General features: G+C 43.6%; 2 protein-coding genes across 13 annotated transcripts; one reads left to right on the top strand and one right to left on the bottom strand.

Annotated features, from left to right (window-relative positions):
- Positions 1-2: 2 nt before the first annotated feature.
- Positions 3-21,741, bottom strand: CYP4V2 (cytochrome P450 family 4 subfamily V member 2). Of its 12 annotated transcripts, none has more exons than XM_074041021.1 (11): positions 21,611-21,741; positions 18,121-18,233; positions 16,645-16,730; positions 15,608-15,798; positions 15,137-15,206; positions 13,655-13,781; positions 11,439-11,624; positions 8,527-8,629; positions 4,411-4,545; positions 4,138-4,317; positions 3-2,942 (listed from the first exon to the last, which is right to left on the bottom strand). In XM_074041021.1, exons 2-11 carry the CDS (start codon positions 18,187-18,189, stop codon positions 2,770-2,772), a joined length of 1,320 nt encoding a protein of 439 aa, XP_073897122.1. In that variant the 5' UTR covers positions 18,190-18,233; positions 21,611-21,741; the 3' UTR covers positions 3-2,769. The 12 variants fall into 12 exon arrangements, with proteins under 12 accessions (XP_073897122.1, XP_045249072.1, XP_005556537.1 ...); XM_045393137.3 differs by having other exon boundaries at positions 4,411-4,572; positions 21,611-21,733; XM_005556480.5 differs by lacking the exon at positions 21,611-21,741 and adding an exon at positions 20,551-21,206 and having other exon boundaries at positions 4,411-4,572.
- On the top strand, positions 20,422-23,050 carry LOC141410384 (uncharacterized). The gene is given in 2 exon segments (XM_074041030.1): positions 20,422-21,498; positions 21,500-23,050. Coding segments are annotated over 2 exon segments (1,104 nt in total). The 5' UTR covers positions 20,422-20,943; the 3' UTR covers positions 22,049-23,050.
- Positions 23,051-23,417: the final 367 nt, after the last annotated feature.

The raw sequence follows: 23,417 nt of genomic DNA, 5'->3' as shown, positions 1-23,417 counted from the left end.
ACTCAAAAGTGCTATTTCTTTTATTACCCATTATGAATCAGCCACCCACTGATTTATCTTTTACAGCTTTCTATGTTTTCAATTGATATCAATTCTTAGAATAAAATGCAGCACCTGCATCTAAAATATAATTTATTTTTCTTGAGACACGTCTTTCAAGCAGAAGAAAGGTAATGGGCACACAAACAGATACTTGATCATCTTCTTATAAAACAAGGAAGCATCCACATTTCAATACTGCAGCACATGAAATAATTTCTCAATTCCTACTCTGTCATAGCTTAAATGACTTACTGATTAAAATGTGAGTAACAATAATTCTGGAGCTGAATGAAGTTCTCAGACCAAAAGGTAACATTAAGCAATGTTTTCTTTAAATTTAATGTCATGTAGGGTCACTAAAAACAAAATGTAAGGGATAAATGTAAGTGCATAAAACAGAGATAAGACCAATTTCCACAAATACAACTCTTATTATCCAAAATCATCTCGGAAGAAAATTTTCTAATATACCCATTTTCTAGATAACAAGATTAACCATTTGACGGGAATATTTCCAATTGTGTCACCTCCTTCCTTGACTTTTTCCTCACCAATTTAGGGCCTGGGTTCTATGCACTGTGGCTTTTAGGGATAGTTAAATGGGTGCAATGGCTGAGATTGCCCCCGCCTTAAATGGCCCAGGCTACAGGGCTTGCCAAATGGCTTTGGTTTGCAACCTCTTCCTTTGATATCCATTGAAGAATACATATCCTACCCTCTTGATTGCATGGTTCTATCTGCTATTGCCTATTGGGAGCATAACCAGGAAAGTTCTAAGGTCCTTCCAGTTCCAAAAGCCATTGATCAACCCTGTGAGGCACTATGAGAGATTGGCAGTTACTGAGGAATCTCTTCCAAAAATATATGATTAAGGTAATTGTGATTCTATGAAGAATGAATAAAAATTGAAAACAAAACCAATCTTGTTTAAATTATTAAATGAAGTTTTAAAAAAATAATGGAGTGGGTAGATGTATTGCCTATCAAATTAAAATTCAGGGAATATGTGTCAGTTATCAGCCTGATAAGTATGATCTGTAACGTTGAATTAACTAAAGGTCTAACCCTAAACTAAGTGAGATATTACTGGGTTACTAAATACAGAGGAATGGCTTCCTTTTTCCTTTAAAGATGGAAGAATCCCAGAAGTATGCCTAAATCAGAAGCAGAAGACTCATGTTCTAATGACACGTCTGCTCATCACCCTGAGTTCCATACAGCACACTGTAGTAGAAAGTATATCAGCATGTGAGTGGAGAGATTTAGAGTATAGATCTCTATGTATTTCTGGCTCTGTCACCAACTGGTAACATGGCTTTGGGCAGAAACTGTCTTACTGATTCTATTCCCTTACTTATAATATAAAGGAGCATAACTAGACACATTCTAAAGTCCTAGCTCCAAAAGGCATGATTAACCTTGTGAGGCACTGTGAAAAGTTGGAGATTATGAAGATGAGTCTCTTCCAATAATATATAAAGGTGATTGGGATTCTATGAGGAATTAAATGAAGACCATAAGTGACAATTAAAAGAGAAACTGTAACAGAACCTGCAAATCAACTTGTAAATAATCTGCTCTAGGTTATAAAATCTGAAAAGTACTATGATGATTATTCTTGTCATAACTGATGCCACTAATATAATTTTTAAAACCTGAGAGCCTAAGTCAGAGTACTTACCTCTTTCAAATTATGCTGTGTGTGTGTGTGTGTGTCTGTGTATTCCTGAGTCAACATGAATACCTTTAAAAAATTCTAGAACTTTGGGCCAGGCGCAGTGGCTCATGCCTGTAATGTCAGCACTTTGGGAGGCCAAGGCAGGCAGATCACGAGGCCAACAGATCAAGACCATCCTGGCCAACATGATGAAACCCCATCTCTACTAAAAATTAAAAAATTAGCTGGGCGTGGTGGCATGCGCCTGTAGCCCCAGCAACTCAGAGGACTGAGGCAGGAGAATTGCTTGAACCTGCGAGATGGAGGCTGCAGTGAGCTGAGATGTCACCACTGCATTCCAGCATGGGCGACAGAGCGAGACTCTGTCTCAAACAAACAAACAAAAATTCTAGAACTTTGATTAAATTATATTTTTGGGGTCTATCAATTGAAGTGGAATTGGACTGTGGATTCCTCTGTTGAGAAACCTGTTAGATGTTTATTTGGGTACTGACACACTTAACTCTACTTTTGAGACCACAGCCAACTGTAACATCTATGATGGTGATGAAAATACAAAACTCTGGCCGGGCGTGGTGGCTCACGACTGTAATCCCAGCACTTTGGGAGGCTGGGGCGGGTGGATCACTTGAGGTCAGGAGTTCGAGACCTGTCTGGCCAACATGGCAAAACCCTGTTTCTACCAAAAATACAAAAAAATTAGCCAGGTGTGGTGGCAGGCGCCTGTAATCCCAGCTACTTGGGAGGCTGAGACAGAAGAATCACTTGAACCTGGGAGTTGAAGGTTGCAGTGAGCCGAGATCACACCACTATACTCCTTCAGCCTGGGCGACAGAGTGAGACTCGGTCCCAAAAAAAAGAAAATAAAATAAAATACAAAACTCAAAACTCTTTCTTTGTTAGACTCGATGTCAAGATCAGTGGGATCAAGGAAAAATTAGGTCTAGGGAATTCAAGCATATTGAACTCATGATCTATAAATTGTAAATGCCAAGGATCTCTTAAAATAAAGACCTTTCTCATGATAAAGGCATGACCCAATAATATAGTTAGGGTTCATCTGCATTTCTCCTCTTCAACTTGATCCAGATGCCATTAGTTGGACGAAGAATCAACTGTCCTTCTAGACCAAGTTCTTCTCTTTTCTGGTTGGATTCTATCCAAAAGTGCCTTAGGATGCACGAAAGAATGGTCTTTTCTTCCATCACAGCAAACTTTTGACCTTCAAATCAATGTAGATACCATCGCTTTAGATATGGATTTACCCCAAATGTGAGAAACAAGAGGTCCTATCACAGGAAGCAAGCCATTCTACATTTTCAGAGTAGGCGGAAGGAGAATCAGAATGGCTTGGGACACTTGTTAAAAATGAAGAGTCTTGAGTTTCCCTCCCTGCTCCCACTTTGCATATCTATAGCTGGGGAGGACCAGGGAATTTGTACTCCAGCTGATCCAGATAAATCCTGAGCTCATTCAAGCTTGAGACTCACTACTCTAGATTATGCCTTAGTGGGTGTTTAATTTACTATAGATTCACCAAATAAGCTTCAGATTCACCCATTTCATTCTGTCCTCATTTTACCAAGGTCTGCATTTACATAAATGACAAAATGCTAGAGATACTAAAACCAAAAGGGTTTATAATGCAGGGCAGTGATGTGCATTCATTTTGCTTAAGTACTTCAGCTGGCCATATGGCAAGCATTTTCTGTTTTGATTTGTAAAATGAAATTCTTAAAAGCAATAAACACAAAAATTAGGTTAACCATAAGTAATCATAAATAAAGTTTTTACCACAATAAGATATTCTACTGTAATTAAAAATCTACAACATTTTGAAACTCTACCATGAAACTAATTATGTCTTATGCTATGGGTAATTGTGTCTCTCTCCAAATTCTAAGCCCCCCGTGCCTTAGAATATGACTGTATTTGGGGACAGGTCATTGAAAGAGGTCAGTAAGTATAAGTGAGGTCATTGGGGTAGGCCCTAGAGTACTCTGACTGGACAGAAGATCAGGACACAGACCTACACAGAGGAAAGACCAAGTGAAGACATGAGGTGAAGACGGCATCTACAAGCCATGGAGAGAGGCCTCAGGAGAAACCAGACCTACCAACACCTTGATCTTGAACTTCCAGCCTCCAAAACTGTGAGAAGATAAATATCTGCTGTTTAAGCCACCCAGTCTGTGGTATTTTGCTATGGAAGCCCACGCAGGCTAATATACTAATATACCTTTTGACCATAATATTTTAAAACTACAAAGCACAGTAAGTCAGGGAAAAAAGGAACCAGCTATTTTTTTAAGGTTATTGCATGTGGGCAACATCATATCACATCTCAAAGAAATAACTGTAAGAAACCTACTATCAAGTGGGCCTGAAAGGTCAAACCAACTGAGATGGATACAAACCTATACAGTTCCTGGGGCCAGCAGAGAAGGGCACGTAGGCATATGGATGGCGCCCTTGTGCATTCTCGGGGAAGAACCGCTCAGGCCGGAACTCCTCAGGGTTGGGGAAGTATCTTGGATCTCTATGCAATGCATAGGGAATGATGACGGCTTCAGTGCCTTTCAGAACTCTGTAACCTGCTGTCAAGAAGTAGTCAATACGTCATGAGACCATAGCAAGACAGACATTAGAAAGTTTCCCTCTTCCTTCTACTCTAGGTATAGCATACTTACCCACTTCACAATCTTCACTAACACTGCGGGCAAATAAAGGAACAGAAGGAAAAAGGCGAAGGGTCTCCTTAATAACACATTCCAGATACCGAAGTTTCTTCAGGTCTTCTACGGTAGCGGGACGGTCAGACCTCCCTGATGAAAGCAACGAGATAAGATGACCTGAAAGAGCGGTGGGGGCCAGGGGTTCACATATTGAAAAAGAACACGTGGATCAAGGCAGGGGATGCTAAACACTCATCAAATACCCATCAAAGAAGAACACGTGGATCAAGGTACTGGATGCTAAATACCAATCAAATACCCATCAAAGAAGAACACGTGGATCAGGGTACTGGATGCTAAATACCCATCAAATACCCATCAAAGAAGAACCAGTGGATCAGGGTACTGGATGTTGAATACCCATTAAATACCCATCAAAGAAGAACATGTGGATCAGGGTACTGGATGCTAAATACCCATCAAATATCCATCAAAGAAGAACACATGGATCAAGGCAGGGGATGCTAAATACCCATCAAATATCCATCAAAGAAAACATGTGGATCAAGGTACTGGATGCTAAATACCCATCAAAGAAGAACACATGGATCAGGGTACTGGATGCTAAATACCCATCAAATATCCATCAAAGAAGAACATGTGGATCAGGGTACTGGATGTTAAATACCCATCAAATATTCATCAAAGAAGAACACGTCGATCAGGGTACTGGATGCTAAATACCCATCAAATATCCATCAAAGAAAAACACGTGGATCAGGGTACTGGATGATAAATACCCATCAAATATCCATCAAAGAAAACACATGGATCAAGGTACTGGATGCTAAATACCCATCAAAGAAGAACACGTGGATCAGGGTACTGGATGCTAAATACCCATCAAATATCCATCAAAGAAGAACACATGGATCAAGGCAGGGGATACTAAATACCCATCAAATACCCATCAAAGAAGAACACGTGGATCAGGGTACTGGATGCTAAATACCCATCAAATACCCATCAAAGAAGAACATGTGGATCAAGGCAGGGGATACTAAATACCCATCAAATACCCATCAAAGAAGAACATGTGGATCAAGGCAGGGGATACTAAATACCCATCAAATACCCATCAAAGAAGAACACGTGGATCAAGGTACTGGATGCTAAACACCCATCAACACCCATCAAAGAAGAACACGTGGATCAAGGTACTGGATGCTAAATACCCATCAAATACCCATCAAAGAAGAACACATGGATCAAGGTACTGGATGCTAAATACTCATCAAATACCCATCAAAGAAGAACACGTGGATCAAGGTACTGGATGATAAATACCCATCAAATACCCATCAAAGAAGAACATGTGGATCAAGGCAGGGGATACTAAATACCCATCAAATACCCATCAAAGAAGAACCGTGGATCAAGGTACTGGATGCTATACACCTATCAACACCCATCAAAGAAGAACACGTGGATCAGGGTACTGGATGCTAAATACCCATCAAATATCCATCAAAGAAGAACATGTGGATCAAGGCAGGGGATGCTAAATACCCATCAAATACCCATCAAAGAAGAACATGTGGATCAATGCACCAGATGCTAAATACCCACAGCTAAAGCAGAATTTCTAACACTATGCATAATCAAAATAAAATGAGGCAATATGCCAAGTAAAATGAATAGACACTAAAGATCACATATTGTACGAATCCATGTATAAATAGTACTCAGAATAGGTAAATCTGCAGAGACAGAAAGTAAATCAGAGGCTGCCAGGGCCGGGGGAAGGAGGAATCAAGAGGGACTGCTTAATCGCACCAGGTTTCCTTTCGAGGTGCTGAAAATATTCTGGAATTAGGTAGACGTAACTATTGTACAACATGGTGAAAGTACTAAATGCCACTGAAATGTACACTTTTAAATAGCAGATTTTACATTATGTGACATTTACCTCAGTAAAAAAATAACAAGGAATTAATACTTGCAACTCACTACACAAAGATTAGTTACTCAAAAAAGAATTTCTTTTTTTATTTTTGAGATGGAGTCTCGCTCTGTCGCCCAGACTGGAGTGCAGTGGCGCAATCTCGGCTCACTGCAAGTTCCGCCTCCCGGGTTCATGCCATTCTCCTGCCTCAGCCTCCCGAGTAGCCTGGACTTCAGATGCCCACCACCACGCCAGGCTAATTTTTTGTATTTTTAGTAGAGACGGGGTTTCACCGTGTTAGCCAGGATGGTCTCCATCTCCTGACCTTGTGATCCGCGCACCTCAGCCTCCTGAAGCGCTGGGATTACAGGTGTGAACCACCATGCCCAGTCTAGTTGCTCAAAAATTGTAGAACTAGGATTGGGGGTAGAAGAAAAAGTGAGGCACAATAAGCAGAAAACACGAGAAGCACAGAGCAAAGATTCTAGTAATGATGACTGTGTCACTGATTCTGCAGGACCAAAAACCTTTGTGAAACTGGCAATGAACTAAACATTGTAGAGGATACAGAAGATTGGAGCCTATTCCAAAAGAACTTGTGAGCTTTTAGAAGACTAAATTTACCCACTCAAGGCAATCTAAGCAAAACTAAAATCAGTGTAAAAAAAATAAAATGATGACAAAAATGTTGCCAAAAGGTTTAGAAGGTGTCCATTCTGCAAAATAAAAGCTTGCCTCTTAATATGAAATTCCAGTCCCGGCACAATCTGCACACAAAACTGCTTTTCCATCCTCATCTCCCAGGGAATGAGAGATGAGTTCTCGAGGTCTCTCACTCTCCACTATTGCCCTCCAGACCAGAACCCTTTCCATTTCTGCGCTGTTGCTCATCTGCTTCCTCTCTTTCTAGAACGCCTTCTCTCGCCACCTTTATACCTGTAGTTTTCCTTCCCCTCTTCTCGCTATAAAACTGCATCAGATACCACTGGCTGCTCGGCTAACTCAACTTTATTCCTTTTCGCCTTGCAGCTATTGGGGGCCATGTGACACGTGATTTTCAAAAAGGATAAAATTGATGGAAGCCCCTTTGTGGCAGGCTGATAATGGGCCCCAAAATATCAGGTCTTAATCCCTGCAATCTGTAAATGTTACCCTATTTGGAAGAAGAGAATTCTTGGCAGATTTGATCAAATTAAAGATCTTATAGTGGGGCAATGATCCAGGTGGGCCCTGAACGCCATCACAAGTATGTCACAAGTATGTTTGTGAGAGAAAGACACAAGCACACACACAAGCACACACACACCACACACGCATGCACGTGTGTGCACACACACACACGCAGAGAAAAGAGAAGGCAATGCAGAGACTGGCAGAGATGCCAGCGATGCAGCTGTCAGCCAAGAAACGCTGGCAGCCACCGGAAGCTGAAGAGGCGAGGAGGAGCTCAGCGCTGCCCACACGGTCATGTGGGCTCAGTGACACTGATCTTTGACTCAGGTGTCCAGAACTGTGAGGGAACAGATGTCGCTGCTGTGAACCTCCCCGTCTGTGGATTTGTCACAGCAGCCACAGGACACCAAGACATCCGGCACCCCCACCCCGTCTTCCTGCCTTGAAGATGAATGTGATGCTCGGAACGCCAATCAAGAGAACAAAAGCCAAGACGGTAAGGGGCAGGGAGCAAAGGGCAAGGCTGGGACCCTGCACATCCTACTGGCAGGACGTTTCCTCCGGTTGCTTGCTGTATAATAGAAATGTATCTCCTGGTAGCTTAATCCATCTTTTCTCTCCTTTGTGGCAAGATGCAATCTGTGAAACAGCTTTCCTGTACCCTTCTGGATAGTTTCACCAGCTCCTCGTTTCTCCCAAAGAGCACCTTCTTCATTCAAATGCACAGCCCATGACTCAAAGCTTCACGTAGGTGTCTGTTTTGCCTGGGAAGCAGTGAGACCCTTGAGGACGGCAGCACACATCTGTGCACCGCAGCATCCGGCCCAGTACGGTCACTGGCCAGGCGACTGGCAGAGGCCTGTGGGTGAATGGATGAGGCCTTGCAAAGGGGATGGTACTGGAAAGGATCCCGTGGGGGAGCCTCCCTGCTCATTACGCTGTGTTTACAACACAGTGACATCTCTGCAGGGGACTTAGTACCACAATATAACCAGGGAAGGGGCCAGACATACCAAACACGTCATCCAGTTCATGGTCCACTTTTTTCTGGACTTCTGGGTTAGACCCCAACAGGTATAAGGACCAGTTCATTGCAGCTGCAGTTGTGTCGTGGCCCTACAAATGGAGAAAACAGTAGCTGAAAAAGCAGAGTTACACTGCGATGATCGGGAGTGACCAGAAACCTCTTTTGAATTGTCTCCAGATTTGATGGCTGCACTGTGACTGCAGAACATAAGAAATGAATTCCGTGCAGCACCTTACCTCGGTGATAAACAAGGAAACAGTCCCTGAAAAGCGGAGGTTCATGCCTAGAGATGACAGTTCTGCGCCGCATGGTGGTGTGCACTGGTGGGACGTGCCTGTGCTGTGTTAACAAAGGGGGCATTGCACGGGCACTAGGTGAGCTGGGCCTTTGTGAATAGAACGAAGTCTGATTTTCATGAGCCTGCTTGTCAGGTCTGTACTTCTCTGCCTTCCCCCATCTGTCAGGTGGGCCTTGCCTGTTGATGGCGGGCACCGGTGGGGTAGAGGTGTGGTTCTAAGTCATATCCTCTGCATTAAAAATTGACCAGCCTGTGGAGGAGGCCACAGTATCACACTCACACCGGCTATGCCTCCCTTTCAATGCAAAGAAGAAAAGAATTAGAATGTTAGGGAATGTTAGAGTTGGAAGAGAAATCATTAGTCTGGTTCTGGTTGTTTTCGTGAGATTGAGAGGTTCCTGATAGGAGATGGATGTGTGTGTGCACATAATGTGTACATGTGTGTATGGGGGTGTGTGCATATATGCATGTGTGTACATGGCTATGTACATGTGCTTGTGTGTGCATTTGTGTTTATGTATACACGAGTGTACATGGCTTTGTGCATCTGACTGTGTGCATGTGTATTTATATGTGCATCTATGTATGTGTATGTGTCTATGTGCATGTGTGTATGTAGGTCTGTACGTGTGTTTTTGTATGTGTGATTATTTGCATAAATGTACATGAATGTGTGCACGTGTGTGGGGTGGCGTGTGCATGTATGTGTATGCATGCATGTGTGCATATGGGTATATATGTGTGTGCATGCATGTGTAAGTGCATGAGTATCTGGGTGTGTGTGTATATTTGTGTGTGTTTGTATACACGTGTGTGTGCATGTGGATATACACGTTTGTGTATGTGTGTGCATATATGTGTGTATGTGCATGAGTGTATGTAGGTGTGTGCATACATTTGTGTATGTGTGTATATGTGAATGTGTTTGTGGGTATATACATGTGTCTGTGCATGTGTGTGTATGTGCATGAGCATGTGTGTGTGTAGACGTGTGCATGTGTGTTTGTGCATGGGTGTACATGAGTGTATGCATGTGTGTGTGCACATGTGTGTACATGGGCAAGGTGAAGATGTGAGAAGGCTCTCCACTTCAACATCAAATGACACCTGGTATGTGCTGCATTCTTCTTATGGGCCAATCACGATTCTCAGGGCACTTTTACAAATCTAATCATCATAACTACTCCATGAGGCTTGTGCTATTAAAATAAGAATATTCAGGCCCAGAACGGCTGGGTGAGGTGCTTGAGGTCATGGTTCCAGCGTGTTAGCTGGGATTTGGTCTTAGAGCCCACACGCTTAACACCTGTCTACTTTTCAGCTAATTTACATGTCCACTTTCTGCTTCAGATTTATTTTCAGTAAAGTTTTCTGCTTTAAAAAGTTTAAAACTGCCAGTGTAGCCCATCTCTCTCTTTACACATAGGAAAATTGTGAAAGCGCTCTGGAATGATCAGAACCATCTTATTTGGCTCATCAGCACAGAGCCTGAACTGGAACTCGGATCTAAAGACCCTTCACACAGTTTTTTCTACCGTGTCGTGGAGCCTCACACCAGAGTGCACACGCTTGGCACTGCTGCCAGAGGCTGCCACAGAGCAGCTAACACGTGGGTGGCAGGCAGAGCCATTAAAAATTCAGGTGCCTGGCCGGGCACGGTGGCTCACGCCTGTAATCCCAGCACTTTGGGAGGCCGAGGGGGGTGGATCAGGAGGTCAAGAGATCGAGACCATCCTAGCTAACACGGTGAAACCCCATCTCTACTAAAAATACACAAAATTCAGCCGGGCGAGGTGGCGGCGCCTGCAGTCCCAGCTACTCGGGAGGCTGAGGCAGGAGAAAGGCGTGAACCCGGGAGGCGGAGCTTGCAGTGAGCTGAGATCCGACCACTGCACTCCAGCCTGGGCGACAGAGCGAGACTCCGTCTCAAAAACAATAAAACAACTCAGGTGCCTTTCACTCTGCTCCACGTGGAGGATATTACTACATGGCTTCTAAACACCACGCTTTATCTATTTTGCAATCCACATAAAGAGAAAGTCTCTCTTTGTAGTATTTAATATTTAAGCTATCTTTGTAAAAAGCACTTCATATATCTGTATGAATTTGAGATCAGAGGTCTCTTCAGAATCATGAACTGGCCGATTCTCTGTGGGAGGGCTCTCACCGTCCTCTTTCGGGAGAGCAGCTCATGGCAGTAGCGAAGCGCTCATCTGCTGGAACCTCAGAAAGGAGGTGGTGAGGAAGGGGACTTGTGGGTCTGGGGGGTTGGCAAGAAATCTGAAGCCACGTGGAGAACCGAGAGCAACGATCTCTGGCTGCTCTTCCGCTTGAGAAAACTCTGACAAGTCTTAGGTTTTCTTGAGGGAAAACAAATGCGTCTACTGCTGTGCCCAGCACTAGTCAAAATCGTTTTCTGAAGAAGGAAGTTGAGTTAATCAGTTTCTTAAATTTTGTAATTTCTAATTAAAATATAATGAATCTTCCTCAGTTACAGTAAACGACTTTAAAATTTGATTACGTTTTAAAAAATAATGCTAAAGATTCCAACAATAACTGAAATGTGTTTAATGATATCTGAACATAACAATATGCAATACCTCAAACATGAAGGTGTCAACTTCTTCTCGAATATCTTCATGACTTAGCCTGTTCCCTTCGTCGTCAGTCACACTTAAAAGCAAGTCAAGAAAGGCCCTGCGTTTATTTTTGGAGGGGGCGGAGTCCCTGCCATCACCTCTACAGTCTTCATCCACGTTCATTTCATTGGCCCGTTCAGCGATAACCTGTACGATTTGAATGATAATCACATGCTTCTGTTTGAACTTGGATGCACGCTGGTAACACATTTTCTTATAAAATATGCTAGTTTCTTTCATTTATTTTTTCCAAGCCTTTCTATTTCAACATTTCGACAACATAGGCTCTTGTGAAAACACAGTAAAGCCTCATTAATATTTTGGGGATTATTTGGTGAAACTTTTAAAAACAAATGTAATGTCACTCAAATTCCTAATTTTCAAGTGCTATTTTTGCCGTCTTTTCAACACAAGAATAGAATCATAGTCTACTAGATAGTACCCTAGAGATTTGATCGTGCTAATGAGAAAAAGTTTAAGTGGTGGAGTGAATGCAGTCATTATACAATACTCTCATTATAGACTTAATTACATGTTGTAGGGGAGAAAAGAAACAGCAAGTAGATTAGTGAATTCACCCTCTATGCTTGCAATTCCTGCTGCCTGAAATGCTTTCCTCAGAGGCCTGCATGGCTGCCCCTTCCCTTCTTCCAGATCTCTGCTCACTGTCACACGATCAGAGAGACCTCCGTCATCCTTGCCATCCCGTCCCTAGCATTACGATGCTTCCTAACACTGCTTTATTTTTCTCCATTTCCCTTGCCACCTGACATTATGTGATACTTCTAATATGCTTATTATTATATGTGATATTATACTTATACTTGTTACTTAGCCTCTTTCTCTTCCAACTCAAATTCTGCCATGCTTGTGCATGTCTTTGTTCATTGATATATAGAGTACGGCTTGAACTCACTAGATATTTCTTGAATGGATAAAAGAATGAAGGCCCATACGCTTAATTTGGTTGTACATTTCAGCCTTCTTTTCCTACCAGGTAATTGACCAAACCTGCTACTAAGTGGCCTAAATAGATTCTAAGCTCTTTGAGGGCAAAACACCATGTCTTCTTTTATTCTTGGTGGAATTCTTACAGCCCAGGCCTCAGTAGGCAATTCTTAATGTTTATTAAATGAATAAAATATTGTCCATTCAGTCAGGAATTCATTTAATTATTGCTATTAAATATTAATGCACAAAATTTAAGGAAAAATTTAACTATGAAATATAACCTGCTGGCTATTCTCCTACAACCAGGTGATCACACTCCACTGTGGCGAGCTCAGCCAACACTGCATTCACGGAGCGTCTACTGATTTATTTATCATTTGCTCTCTTGCGATAGGGTATATACTTCACCACAAGGACGTAATTCCAATAGATTTTAACCAAAATTTACAGCAAAGAAAGGACATATTTATATAGGCTTTTTTTCAATACATTGAAATTACAATTTGACGTATATTTTCAATTAAATCTTGCTTTTTCAAAACACATTATTAACACAAAGATTGACATCCTATATTCAAAACAACATCACTATCTTCTGGTTATTTTTGAATTGGAAATAAAATACTAATATCTAGTTAATTTTAATGTTTTCCACGTTAAGATACTGCTATCAATGCCCCCTGCCTTTGAAAATGACTGCCGAATCCAAACATTTTCCAGAAAACTCCTATACACAGATATTCGTTTCTTTATTCTTTTACACAGCACCCTGTTTGTTAATAAGTGTTCATAGTTCATGTCACATGTTGTAATTATGTGTTGATAGATGACCTCTCTTACTAGAATAACTTCCTTTCAGGTAGGGATCATATACACATGTCCTACTCATTACTAAATTTCCAACATTTGGTATGGTGTTTGGCACTTAGCGAGCACTTAATTAATATTTGTCAAATACATAATTTAAGTATAAATATGCTAAATAATTTTTTCTATTATTATTCAACTTTTATTTTCTGAGATATAGGCTCAATAGTCCTACACAGAGTATGTTAACAAAACATCGACATCATGGACTTACCAAAAGTTCTGGAAATGGATGGTGGGCATGGTTGCACAACATCGTGAATGCACTTAATACCACCAAACTGTACAGTTAAAATGGCTGTAAAGGAAAATTTTATGTTTTGTCTATTTTACCACAATTTTAAAAGTCAGGGACTTACATTGTTGGTAAAAGCATGTAGGATCTTAAGGCTCTTTTTGTGTTCCCATCCCTCTTTAAACATAAGGTACCAGAGGTCAAGCCAAAGCCACGGCATCTTTATTCTTCGAAATATCATCTCACTCATTCTATAGATGGGAAAAAAATACATCAGCTGTTGTATCAGAAAGGTGTATTTATTGAGTCCTTCTTTGGTACCTAGCCTTGATGAAGGCAATCGTGGAAATGATGATGACTGTCTCAGAGGCTACTAAGAGCTCCATGCTTTACGCTCAACAGTGAAGGTACGGGCTATTATGCATCCCATGAAGCCTGAGAAAATAATGGATTCATTAAAGGAATGAAGAATCCATTATAAAACATTCTTACTAGATAGCCATCTGGCCTCTGCTTCTGTTTCTCCAGGGCGAGTTTTCCACTCTGCCTAGGGCCTCTGTACCAAGGGCTGAGATGAAATCGGCCTCCTTTTAAGGTCCATCATTGGTTTGACCGCTCCTCTGGAGGGACAGAAGACAACTGGCTGCCCTCTTCTACCAGCGAGGGCTCTCGAAGTACCCAGCTGTCACTTGGCTGTTCTGGCCCTTCCCTTTCATGTCCAGCCATAGAGCAGAAAGGCCCCTACGTGAGCTCCTGCAGGACCAGCTGAGACGCCGGTTCTTCAGAAAGACCTTTGCTGGCCTCTCACTCTGTAGGACACTTTCTTGTTTTCCTCTCCGATATCAATTTGATCTTTTCTTCCTGAGCAGTTATTACAATTCATGAATTTCTTTGTCCGATGCCTGACTCCTGTGTTATTCTGTTTTGTGTACTACTACAAAACCAGTCAGTACCCTGTGCAGTGATTGGAAGATCGCAGATGCTTAATAAATGTTGGTTAAAATGAAGTGAAATGAGCAAGAGACTTAAATGTACTCAGCTCAGTGCACTTCTCTGTACTTCCTCAAGTCCTTGCCCTGCCTCTTAACAGGTGAATAATTGCAAGCAATTTTAGAGTAAAATTGACTGTTTCGATGACTAAAACAATACCTACTGGGTGCAGAAAATATGAGAAAGAAGAATAACAACAAAAGGAAAGCACAAGAATAAGAAACACATACACGAGACAATGAGAACCATGGCTAACATTTGGTTATAGTATCTGCTAGTTTTCTTTGAATATAACAATTTTTAAATATAACAATTATCATAGTGCAGAAAACTGTTTATATCTTTTTCTCAGCATCACAATGTAAGCATCATCATGTACAATATAATGTAATCTCAATGTTAGAGAATAATCATTTTAAATTACTGCATAATCTAGATGTGACATAATTTATATAACCTTTACTCTACTGCTTAACACATGCTTACATGATGAGGTTAACTTCTAGTTTAATGGTTAATTTTGAAACCATAAAAAGATACAACACAGAAATTGTTAGCGATAATTTTTAAAGTCCAAATCAATAATTTTTGAAATAACTGAAAGGACTCCATTTACCTATAAACTGCACGGACATACTCGGAATCATCGTTACTTTGAGCACCAATATTCTTCCCCATAGCTGTTTCTATAAAATATGGGTGAGAAGCAACCATTCAATTCATGCACGTTAGTTATCTTGTGTTTATTTTGCAGTGGCGGACACTAAAGACGTACATCCTGCTTTGTCCTTGTATTTTTCAGAATTCTCCTTCCTCCCTTTACCCCCTTCTCTTGTACCGGCCACTTCTACTCTCTGTTCCTGTTCTTCCTTCCCTTTGCTCCCTGGGCAGTTGCTCCGTGCCTGCCCTGCTCACAGCCCTGGGCGTGGCTGCTGCTCCTCAGAAGGCTAACATGGCAGGAGAACTGCTCTGAAGGGCCCACCACCCTTTCCAGTCCCCTCATTTGCTTTCCCGGTGGAGCGTGATTTCCTATTTGGGCCATTTTCTCTTTATGCCATAAATTTAGAAACAGATCGATGAGACTCACCACAGATGATATCTAAGGCACAAAGAGTGATGTAAACAAAGCAGTTAAATGCTTCTTGGTTAACATGTTTTTCAAGTTTCTTAACCAATATATTTGCTTGTTCATTCATGATATCTAAGAAATCTTCCAGAATGGTAAAATGGAAAGTGGGTGTTAACATCTTTCTCCTGGAGCGCCATTTGTTTCCAGTACTAGAAATAAAATATGTGGTTACAAAAAACATACATATATAGAGAGAGAGAAAGAGAAAAGTAACATCCAAAACAATTAAAGCATAAATATAGCAAGTCAACAAAATTCTCCTGAAACACCTTCATCTACAGGTTCTCAAATGCTTTTGGCAGAATGACAAAGATATACACATATCTATAAGATATTCATCTATAGTTACAAAATATGAATATTTTGGACATTGTTCCATAATATTAATGTTTAAAATAGCATTCATAAAATTGAAAAATTTAAGAATTTTTCTCAATTTCTGAGTTCCAAGTTTTTAACAAAATTTTTTTTCTCCTGCCATCAGTACCTTAGTCATCAGATCCTCACTCTCCATGGTTCTACCTTGATGTCTCCCCTGCTCCACTTCTCCAAAGCCCTACTAGGCTCCTGCCTTGCCCTTGTGGGGACCTCTCTCAGAGGATGGAACCCTGTTTCTAGATACCAGCTCACTGTACTTCTCTGGGGCTATCTTTTTGATTGGGTTTTCAAGATTTCCCTGCTCCAGACACTCCTTGCTTTACTGTGTCCTCCATCCTGCCCAGTCCCGTCCATCAGGAACTTCTGAGTCTTCCTGAACACTGGCGATAGTCACTATTGAACACCACAGCTGGAGATAACCGTTCACCTCGACTCTTGGCCTCTTGGCGGGCAAAGGGCAGCTGCCAGCTGGACCTTCCTTTCCAGCCTTTCTCCTCCTTTCTGACAGCACAGTCCTGCTACAGAAAAAAGCTACCCTGCGTCAATTCCTGAAGTAACAAGTTGCAGGTAGAAGTAACCATTTCTATAGACAGCTTTACAAAGGTACACTGGCATACCTTGTAAGAAGTCCTAGGCCAAGCCATGGTTCTAAAAACTTGTACATAGAGGATTTGTCAATTTGCTTTGAACTAGTTAAAATTACCTTAGGAAGAGAAAAACATATTTTAGAGACATGCAGACATCAAACAACCTTCCTGTAATTACAGGAATACCTGGCTAGAATACAGCTAGTTTTTAGGACATTCGCAACATTTATTTTCTCCGTGGTTCATTTTCAGTCCTGTGCCTCAAAGACTTTCAATTAGAGTTTTGAACATAAAACTAGCATTCAGTCTTGGGGACTCAATGCAGTTGGGAGAAAGAAAGATGACCCAGACAATTCTCTAGTTTCTGCCATAAACCAGGAACCAAGTGGAGTTATTTAATGGGGGGAGGTGGAAAGCGAGGTGGGGAGGAGGCAAATCTGGAGGGTGAGCACATGTGGGGAGATGGAAATCATGGGTGTATTTTCAGGCGATGTTGACTTTGAGGCATTCAGGTTGCTGTGGTCTGAAAGCAAATGAGACAGCCAAGATACGGCCTGAGCTGGAGATGCCTGTTTGAGTGTCCCCAGCATAGAGGCAGCAAGGGAAGCCATGAGTGTGATCGGATCACCAAGAGTCCACGTGAAGTGGGAGGAGGGATGGGGTCTAGGGCTGAGCACAGAGTGCTCACCAGGCTTCTCGCTCGAGTCCCCTACTCTGGACAGCTCTCCATCTGCATCCACCACACCAACTTCTATTAACACTAGGCCAACAGTGGCTGAAATCCTGTCTGCCCTTCTCGCTCTCTTCTCTGAGCCAGGATTCTGGAGAAGCATGAGAAACTCCAACATTTTCACCATAATTAGAAAGACGTGTCCTGGCACTACTTCCTAGGAAATTTGGCCTTTAATTTTGGTCAATGGTCTGTTTACCCCATCTTTGTTTCCTCACCCAAATCCTTTTCTCACCATACTACAAGATGATTTCCCCAGACCTTTCAACTAGCAAAAGGACTACAGTTTTTTGGAGGACTAATTTCAATAGCATCGGTTTGTAATATTTATCCCATAAATATCAAATTTACATTGTCTTTTAAATTTGGAATAATAAGTTTATCATTGATATAATATGAGACCTGAGCAACTTGAGGAAAACATATTTTATTAGTCATATATTTTTGAAGTCTTAAAATGGTATCTGGTGGATAACAAGTGCTCGCCTTGTGGAATAATTTATTTATGTTTCTAAAAAAATGATATCCTTTCAAAAAAGAATAAATATAACGGGACCTGATAGCAGTTGTGCACTTATATCTGGAGGGTGTTAATCTCCCAGGATTCAGGCTACATCTGAAAAACATTAAATTGCACCTATATAGTCTAAAATACTTAATGGAATGTTTTTTGCACTGAAATGGTTGAAATGTAAGGATGCATTATATTGATTCTGATGAGATTCTCACACTGTAAGATACACAGTGCAATAATGGTCGTATTCACACGTACCCACCTCCACATTTTCTGCATTATAAAGGGCCACCATGGGCACCGGCCCGACCCAGAGCTTCAGGAGTGGCATGTGGCGGTATTCCTCTGTGTACTCAATGATCTGTTGAAAAAATTCTGGGGAAAAACATCAAAATTTTAATTCAATCAAGATGAGAATGTTGTGACCAGTATTGGACAAACATTTGTTTTCTCATTTTGATAAATATACTAATTCAGTAATGTGTTACTGTTAGAGGAAGCCAGGTAGAGAGCATGTGTGAACTGTCTGTAATATTGCAACTTTTCTGTAAGTCTAAAGTTTTTTTCAAAATAGTATTTGCCACAGCAAATAAACATACATAATGCATGTTAGCTATTAGAGAATAATAATTATTAGGTTTTGATGTCCCAGAATGCGCATTCTTTCTAACGACTGCCTAATATCACAGAGCTAGTAAATGGTGGAACCTGGCTTGCACCGAGACTCCAGAACTTCCCCACACACTGTGCTACTTCCAAATGTCTCTCAGATGGAGCAGCTGTCAAAACCGGTATGAAAGGAGCTGGGTCAGATCACCAGTGTCAATCATCCTGAGTTGTGCTAACATACTGCCTGCCCTGGTCCGGTCTACCAGAGGGGACAGGGGAGTCTCAATCTGTGATTCTAAGGCAGCAGGGCCCACAGTTGGGAGTAGCTGGGGAAGGCAGACATTGTCATTATGGACTGGAAAATGCTAGATTAGAGTTTAGAGGCCAGTTGGAAGCCAACTGCAATCTTCAAGGTGAAATGGCTGAGGCCAGCGTTTGGACATTAGCCACGAAACGAAAGGCAACACCTCTTGTACACGAAAGACAGGATTCTTGAGAACAATGACTATATCTTAGAATATTCTGGTATCCCCAACTTTGTTGAGGTCAACACTGGGCACAAAGCAGGGCCTCAATAAATGCTTGATTGACAACTAAAGAACTTAGTTGTCAATTCTAACCAACTTCTAGACAGTGATCTAGCAACTTTGCAAGCAATAAATTTAATCCTTAAAGTAACTCTGTAATATAGTCACTTTAACGGGGGAAAAACCCTCTAAGTTAAAGAGTTTTAAATAATTTCTCAAACAACTTGGATATACTGTTGGAAATTGAACAGTGGTTTTCCTGACGCCAAAATCCAGAATTGGTTGGTGGAATAAAAAGTCCCTTCGTAAAAGACAGCATTTGTCATTGTCTTCACTCTGAAAGTGACTGCAAGGAGAATTACTTTAAATAGTCCAGTCAGCTCACAGGTTGTTTTGAAACAGGTCTTATTCACCAGAGATTTTAATTACTGGAATCCCCAACAGAATATGATGAGACTTAAATATATTATTCCCCTATATTTTTGTACAATTATTTTTTAATACCGTAAAGCCTTAGGACAAAAGGTGTGGTTAGCTCTGCTTTTAGAATTAACTGAGATGATTTTTAACAGTGTGATTTTCATATCTGGACTGGATTACTTGTTACATCAGTCATGATGATATTTGGTTGGCAAAGAGTTCGCTTGATTCTTTTCTGTCAAAATACTTTTAATATTCTGGTAAACACTCTTCCATGAGGCCTCATCTTGTGAAACTGAAATGGCAGCGTTATTTTTATTAGAGAAAACAAGTGAAAATGAGAAAAAGTCCTTCAAGCTTTGGAGTTAGTTAACGTTCAGCCTGTAGAACAATTACTGACAAATAAACCCAGAGGGAACTGGGTTCTGGTCGGGGCCCATTTAAAAATATGTCATTTTGGGCAAATCTTTTCAGTTCTAGGTACCTCAACTTAACCCCTGATGAAAATGAAGCGCTGAGATTGAGTTCACCCTCCCTGACGGGGGGCTGTAAATACCAGGTACTTTTGAGAGCTTTCCAACTTCAAGTGATTTTTTTCCCATCAATAAAATGTTCATCTCTGTTTCAAAACATGATTTTAATTAAAAAATTCACTGTTTAATAAACAAGGAGTTTGAAACCCTCCAAAGAAGTTTGCCGGATGGCCCTGCCGTCAGTTTCTGAACTATTATTACGTAACCTCCTTTAAGTCACTGTTTCTTAACAGTTATTTGTAACCTCCTTTAAATCAGTTTCTTAACTGTTATTTGCAACCTCCTTTAAAGAGCTAAAATATGAAGGTCAAGCGGGAACTGAAGCAGCGGTCAAGTCTTGTGATGCTGGGAGGAAGCCTCCAATGAATCTCCAGTCTCTTATTTTCCAAAGTGGGAGCGAGAGGAGGCGGCCCCAAGCGTTAAGGTGTTGGCCAGTTTACAAGCGCTTTGCGCTCCCAGGGAGCTTCTGTGCCTAAGGCTTCCCAAGCCACGGCAGGAGGAAAGGCAGGGCTTGGAGAGCTGAGCAGCAGGGAGGTGGGAAAAGACTCAGGGCGGGGGTTTGGAAACACCGCATCCTGTGCTACACACAAAGAAAATGCTCACTTTGGGATGAGGCACTAGCCGTGTCGGTGGGTGCCAGGGGCAACGAACAGAACCGGGAGCGCCTTCTCCACAGGGTGACAGGCTCCTCTCTCCTGCGGCCAGCGCCACAAGCAGCGGGTTCCTGGCCGATCGGAGGGTGGGGACGGGGCTGCGGACCCCGGTGCGCTTCAGGAGGGGCGTCGGCCCTTACCTCGCCCGTCCCGCTTCATCAGCAGCGCGTGGCCCACCAGTGGGTAGGCGCGGGCCACCGTGGGGATGGGCCGCATCTGCTGCCATTTCCTCACGTAGCTCGCCACCCTCTGCAGCAGGCTCAGGACCAGACTGGCGCCGGCCAGGGACACGGCACTCGCCGCGCCCCACAGCAGCAGCTTCTGCCACACGAGCCCCAGCCAGATGCCCGCCATCGCCCTCGCTGGCGACTGCTGGGTGCGCTCCGGGCGAGTGCGGGCCCGCGGGGACGCGATGAGAGGCGGCGCCGGCCGCGCACCGCCCCCTTCCCCTCGCGGGCCTGGCGCTGCGGAGTCTCCGGGTCCCCGGAACGACGTTTCCCGCCTGGGCGGCGGCCAGGGAGGGCGCCACGGGGCTGTTCCTGCGCCCGGCCCGGGCTACGCAGCACCGCGGCCTCCGCGCTCCGCGCCAGCCGAAAGCGAAAGACCGGAAAACGGTTTCCGGGCCCCGGGGCGTGGTGATTGCACGAGGCCCGGAGGCTGGGCCGGGAGGAGGCCGGCGACAGACACTTCAGGCCGCCTCGGGATAGGGGTCGGGGGCCGTCGGAACGGTCACCGCGGCAGCCCGGCGCGCCCCAGCGGGGCTGGTCTGCGGGTCCTGCGAGGCCGCTCTGACGTGCGGGGTTCCGCGGACGGGCAGCCGGCTCTGAAGGGAAAGGCAGGCGCATCCGCCCCCGGCTCGGATCCCAGCTCTGCCGCGCAGCGCTCGCTCCCTGCGCGACCTCCAGGCCCCGGGAGGCGGGGCGCGTCCTGGCTCCGGCGGGGTCACACGGAGCAGCGGGTGCTGGGATCCAGGGTGGCCTTGGGGACGCAACTTTAGGGAAGTCACCTACCCCTGTGTGTGCGCTGGCCCCCTGGGACACTGGGAGCGAAATGAGGTGGTCGTGCATATTTTATTTTCCAAAATATGCACCAGGCACCAGACCGAGGAAGCCGGAGCCCCGGAGAGCACGGAGGGGCGGGTGGGGGAGGAAGGCGGGGGAGGCTGCTCAGCGGGTGCTGGGAGACCGCAGCCGCGGGGGACTCGCAGAAGAGCCAAGACTAGCCACCCAGCCTGGGAAGGGAGGGAAGGACCGCGAGAGGGTGCCCGATTTCAGCCCGGGGAGACGCGTGTCCCGGCTGCCAGTCTCTCTTCCCGGCAGAGGGCCCCGGTGCTGACCCCAGCCCCTTTTCCATGCTCGATGCTTCTTACAAAGAGGCCCGGCGAGGAGTGTCGCTCTCCAAGAGGCCAGGCCCTTACTAAGCACCAAAGTGCCAGGAAGATGAAATAGAATGTCCTGGATGCCCGCTTTGCTTAATTACTAATTACGTTTGTTTACTCGAAGCCACTGCATAGGTTGCCCACAGCCACCTGCAGCGCCTCTGGAGTGCAGAGAAGAACATGCCTCAGGCTTTTCTCCATCTGAATTTAAGTCATCTGCCTGTGCTGACGTGAAATAGCAAGTGAACAATTTCTATTTGTTGCTATTTCAAATAGAACGGTGGCTCACGCCTGTAATCCCAGCACTTTGGGAGGCCAAGGCGGGCGGAGATCAGGAGATCAGGAGATCAAGGTCAGGAGATCGAGACCATCCTGGCTAACACGGTGAAACTCCGTCTCTACTAAAAATACAACAAATTATCCGGGCGTGGTGATGGGCACCTGTATTCCCAGCTACTTGGGAGGCTGAGGCAGGAGAATGGTGTGAACCCGGGAGGCGGAGTTTGCAGTGAGCCGAGATCGCGCCACTGCACTCCAGCCTGGGAGCCAGGGCGAGACTCCGCTCAAACAAACAAAAAAAACCAAAACAAGTTGCAGAATGGAGTGTGTAAAGTAATGCCTTCTTTGGGAGAAAAGGTTTCTTTCTCTACAGCTCCACTAATGTCTGGAAGTAAAAGTACTGATCAGCTCTAAGGAGTGGGAATGAAGATGGGGAACTTACGCTTTTTATTTCATTCACGTTTACGTTGTTTAATCACTTTAACACTTTTTAAAAAATAAATATGTTCACTTAGTATCTTTAAGCATATCTCATGGGCTTTAGTTTCCTCCCCTCTAAAGGGTTGAGGCTGAACTATAATAAGGTTAATTACAGCTATAAAAGTAAACAATTTGCCTACATCACACTGGGGATTCCAAAATTGGGGTAGAAAGGAAGGGGAGTAACGGTTGAAAAACTGTGTGTTGGGTACTGTGTTCAGTATTCAGGTGAGGGATCAAGAGAAACTCAAACCTCAGCATCAGGCAAATTTAACAAACCTGCACATGTGCTCCTGAATCTAAAATTAGAAAGAAAAAAGGTTTGTCTCTGTCAGTCTCTGCTAACCTCTGTGGACAAAACAGGGCGGGTAACACAGAACCCTTCCCCTCCAGAAGCAGAGAAGGGAGATTGCTCTGGGCAGCAGTGAGTCTTGGACTGAGTAGAAATGGTCAGAAATGCCGCAGAGCCAGGAGGGATAAAATGAGCTCAAGGGGCAGTGAGGGGCCCCTGCCTGGAGCACAGGGTCCCACACAGTGACAGGTGCAGGATGAGGTGGGTAGGTAGGGTGGAGCCAGCTTAGAGAGACCTGGACTGCCAGGCTTAGACGCTTTTATCTTTTTTTTTTTTTTCAGACAGAGTCTCGCCTGTAGTCCAGGCTGGAGTGCAGTGGCGTGATCTC

The sequence above is a fragment of the Macaca fascicularis genome, chromosome 5, assembly GCF_037993035.2.
Source record: "Macaca fascicularis isolate 582-1 chromosome 5, T2T-MFA8v1.1".
In the NCBI taxonomy this organism is placed as follows: Eukaryota; Metazoa; Chordata; class Mammalia; order Primates; family Cercopithecidae; genus Macaca; species Macaca fascicularis.
The sequence above is the reverse complement of the archived record's forward strand: the minus strand, read 5'-3'. Positions and strand labels throughout refer to the sequence as shown.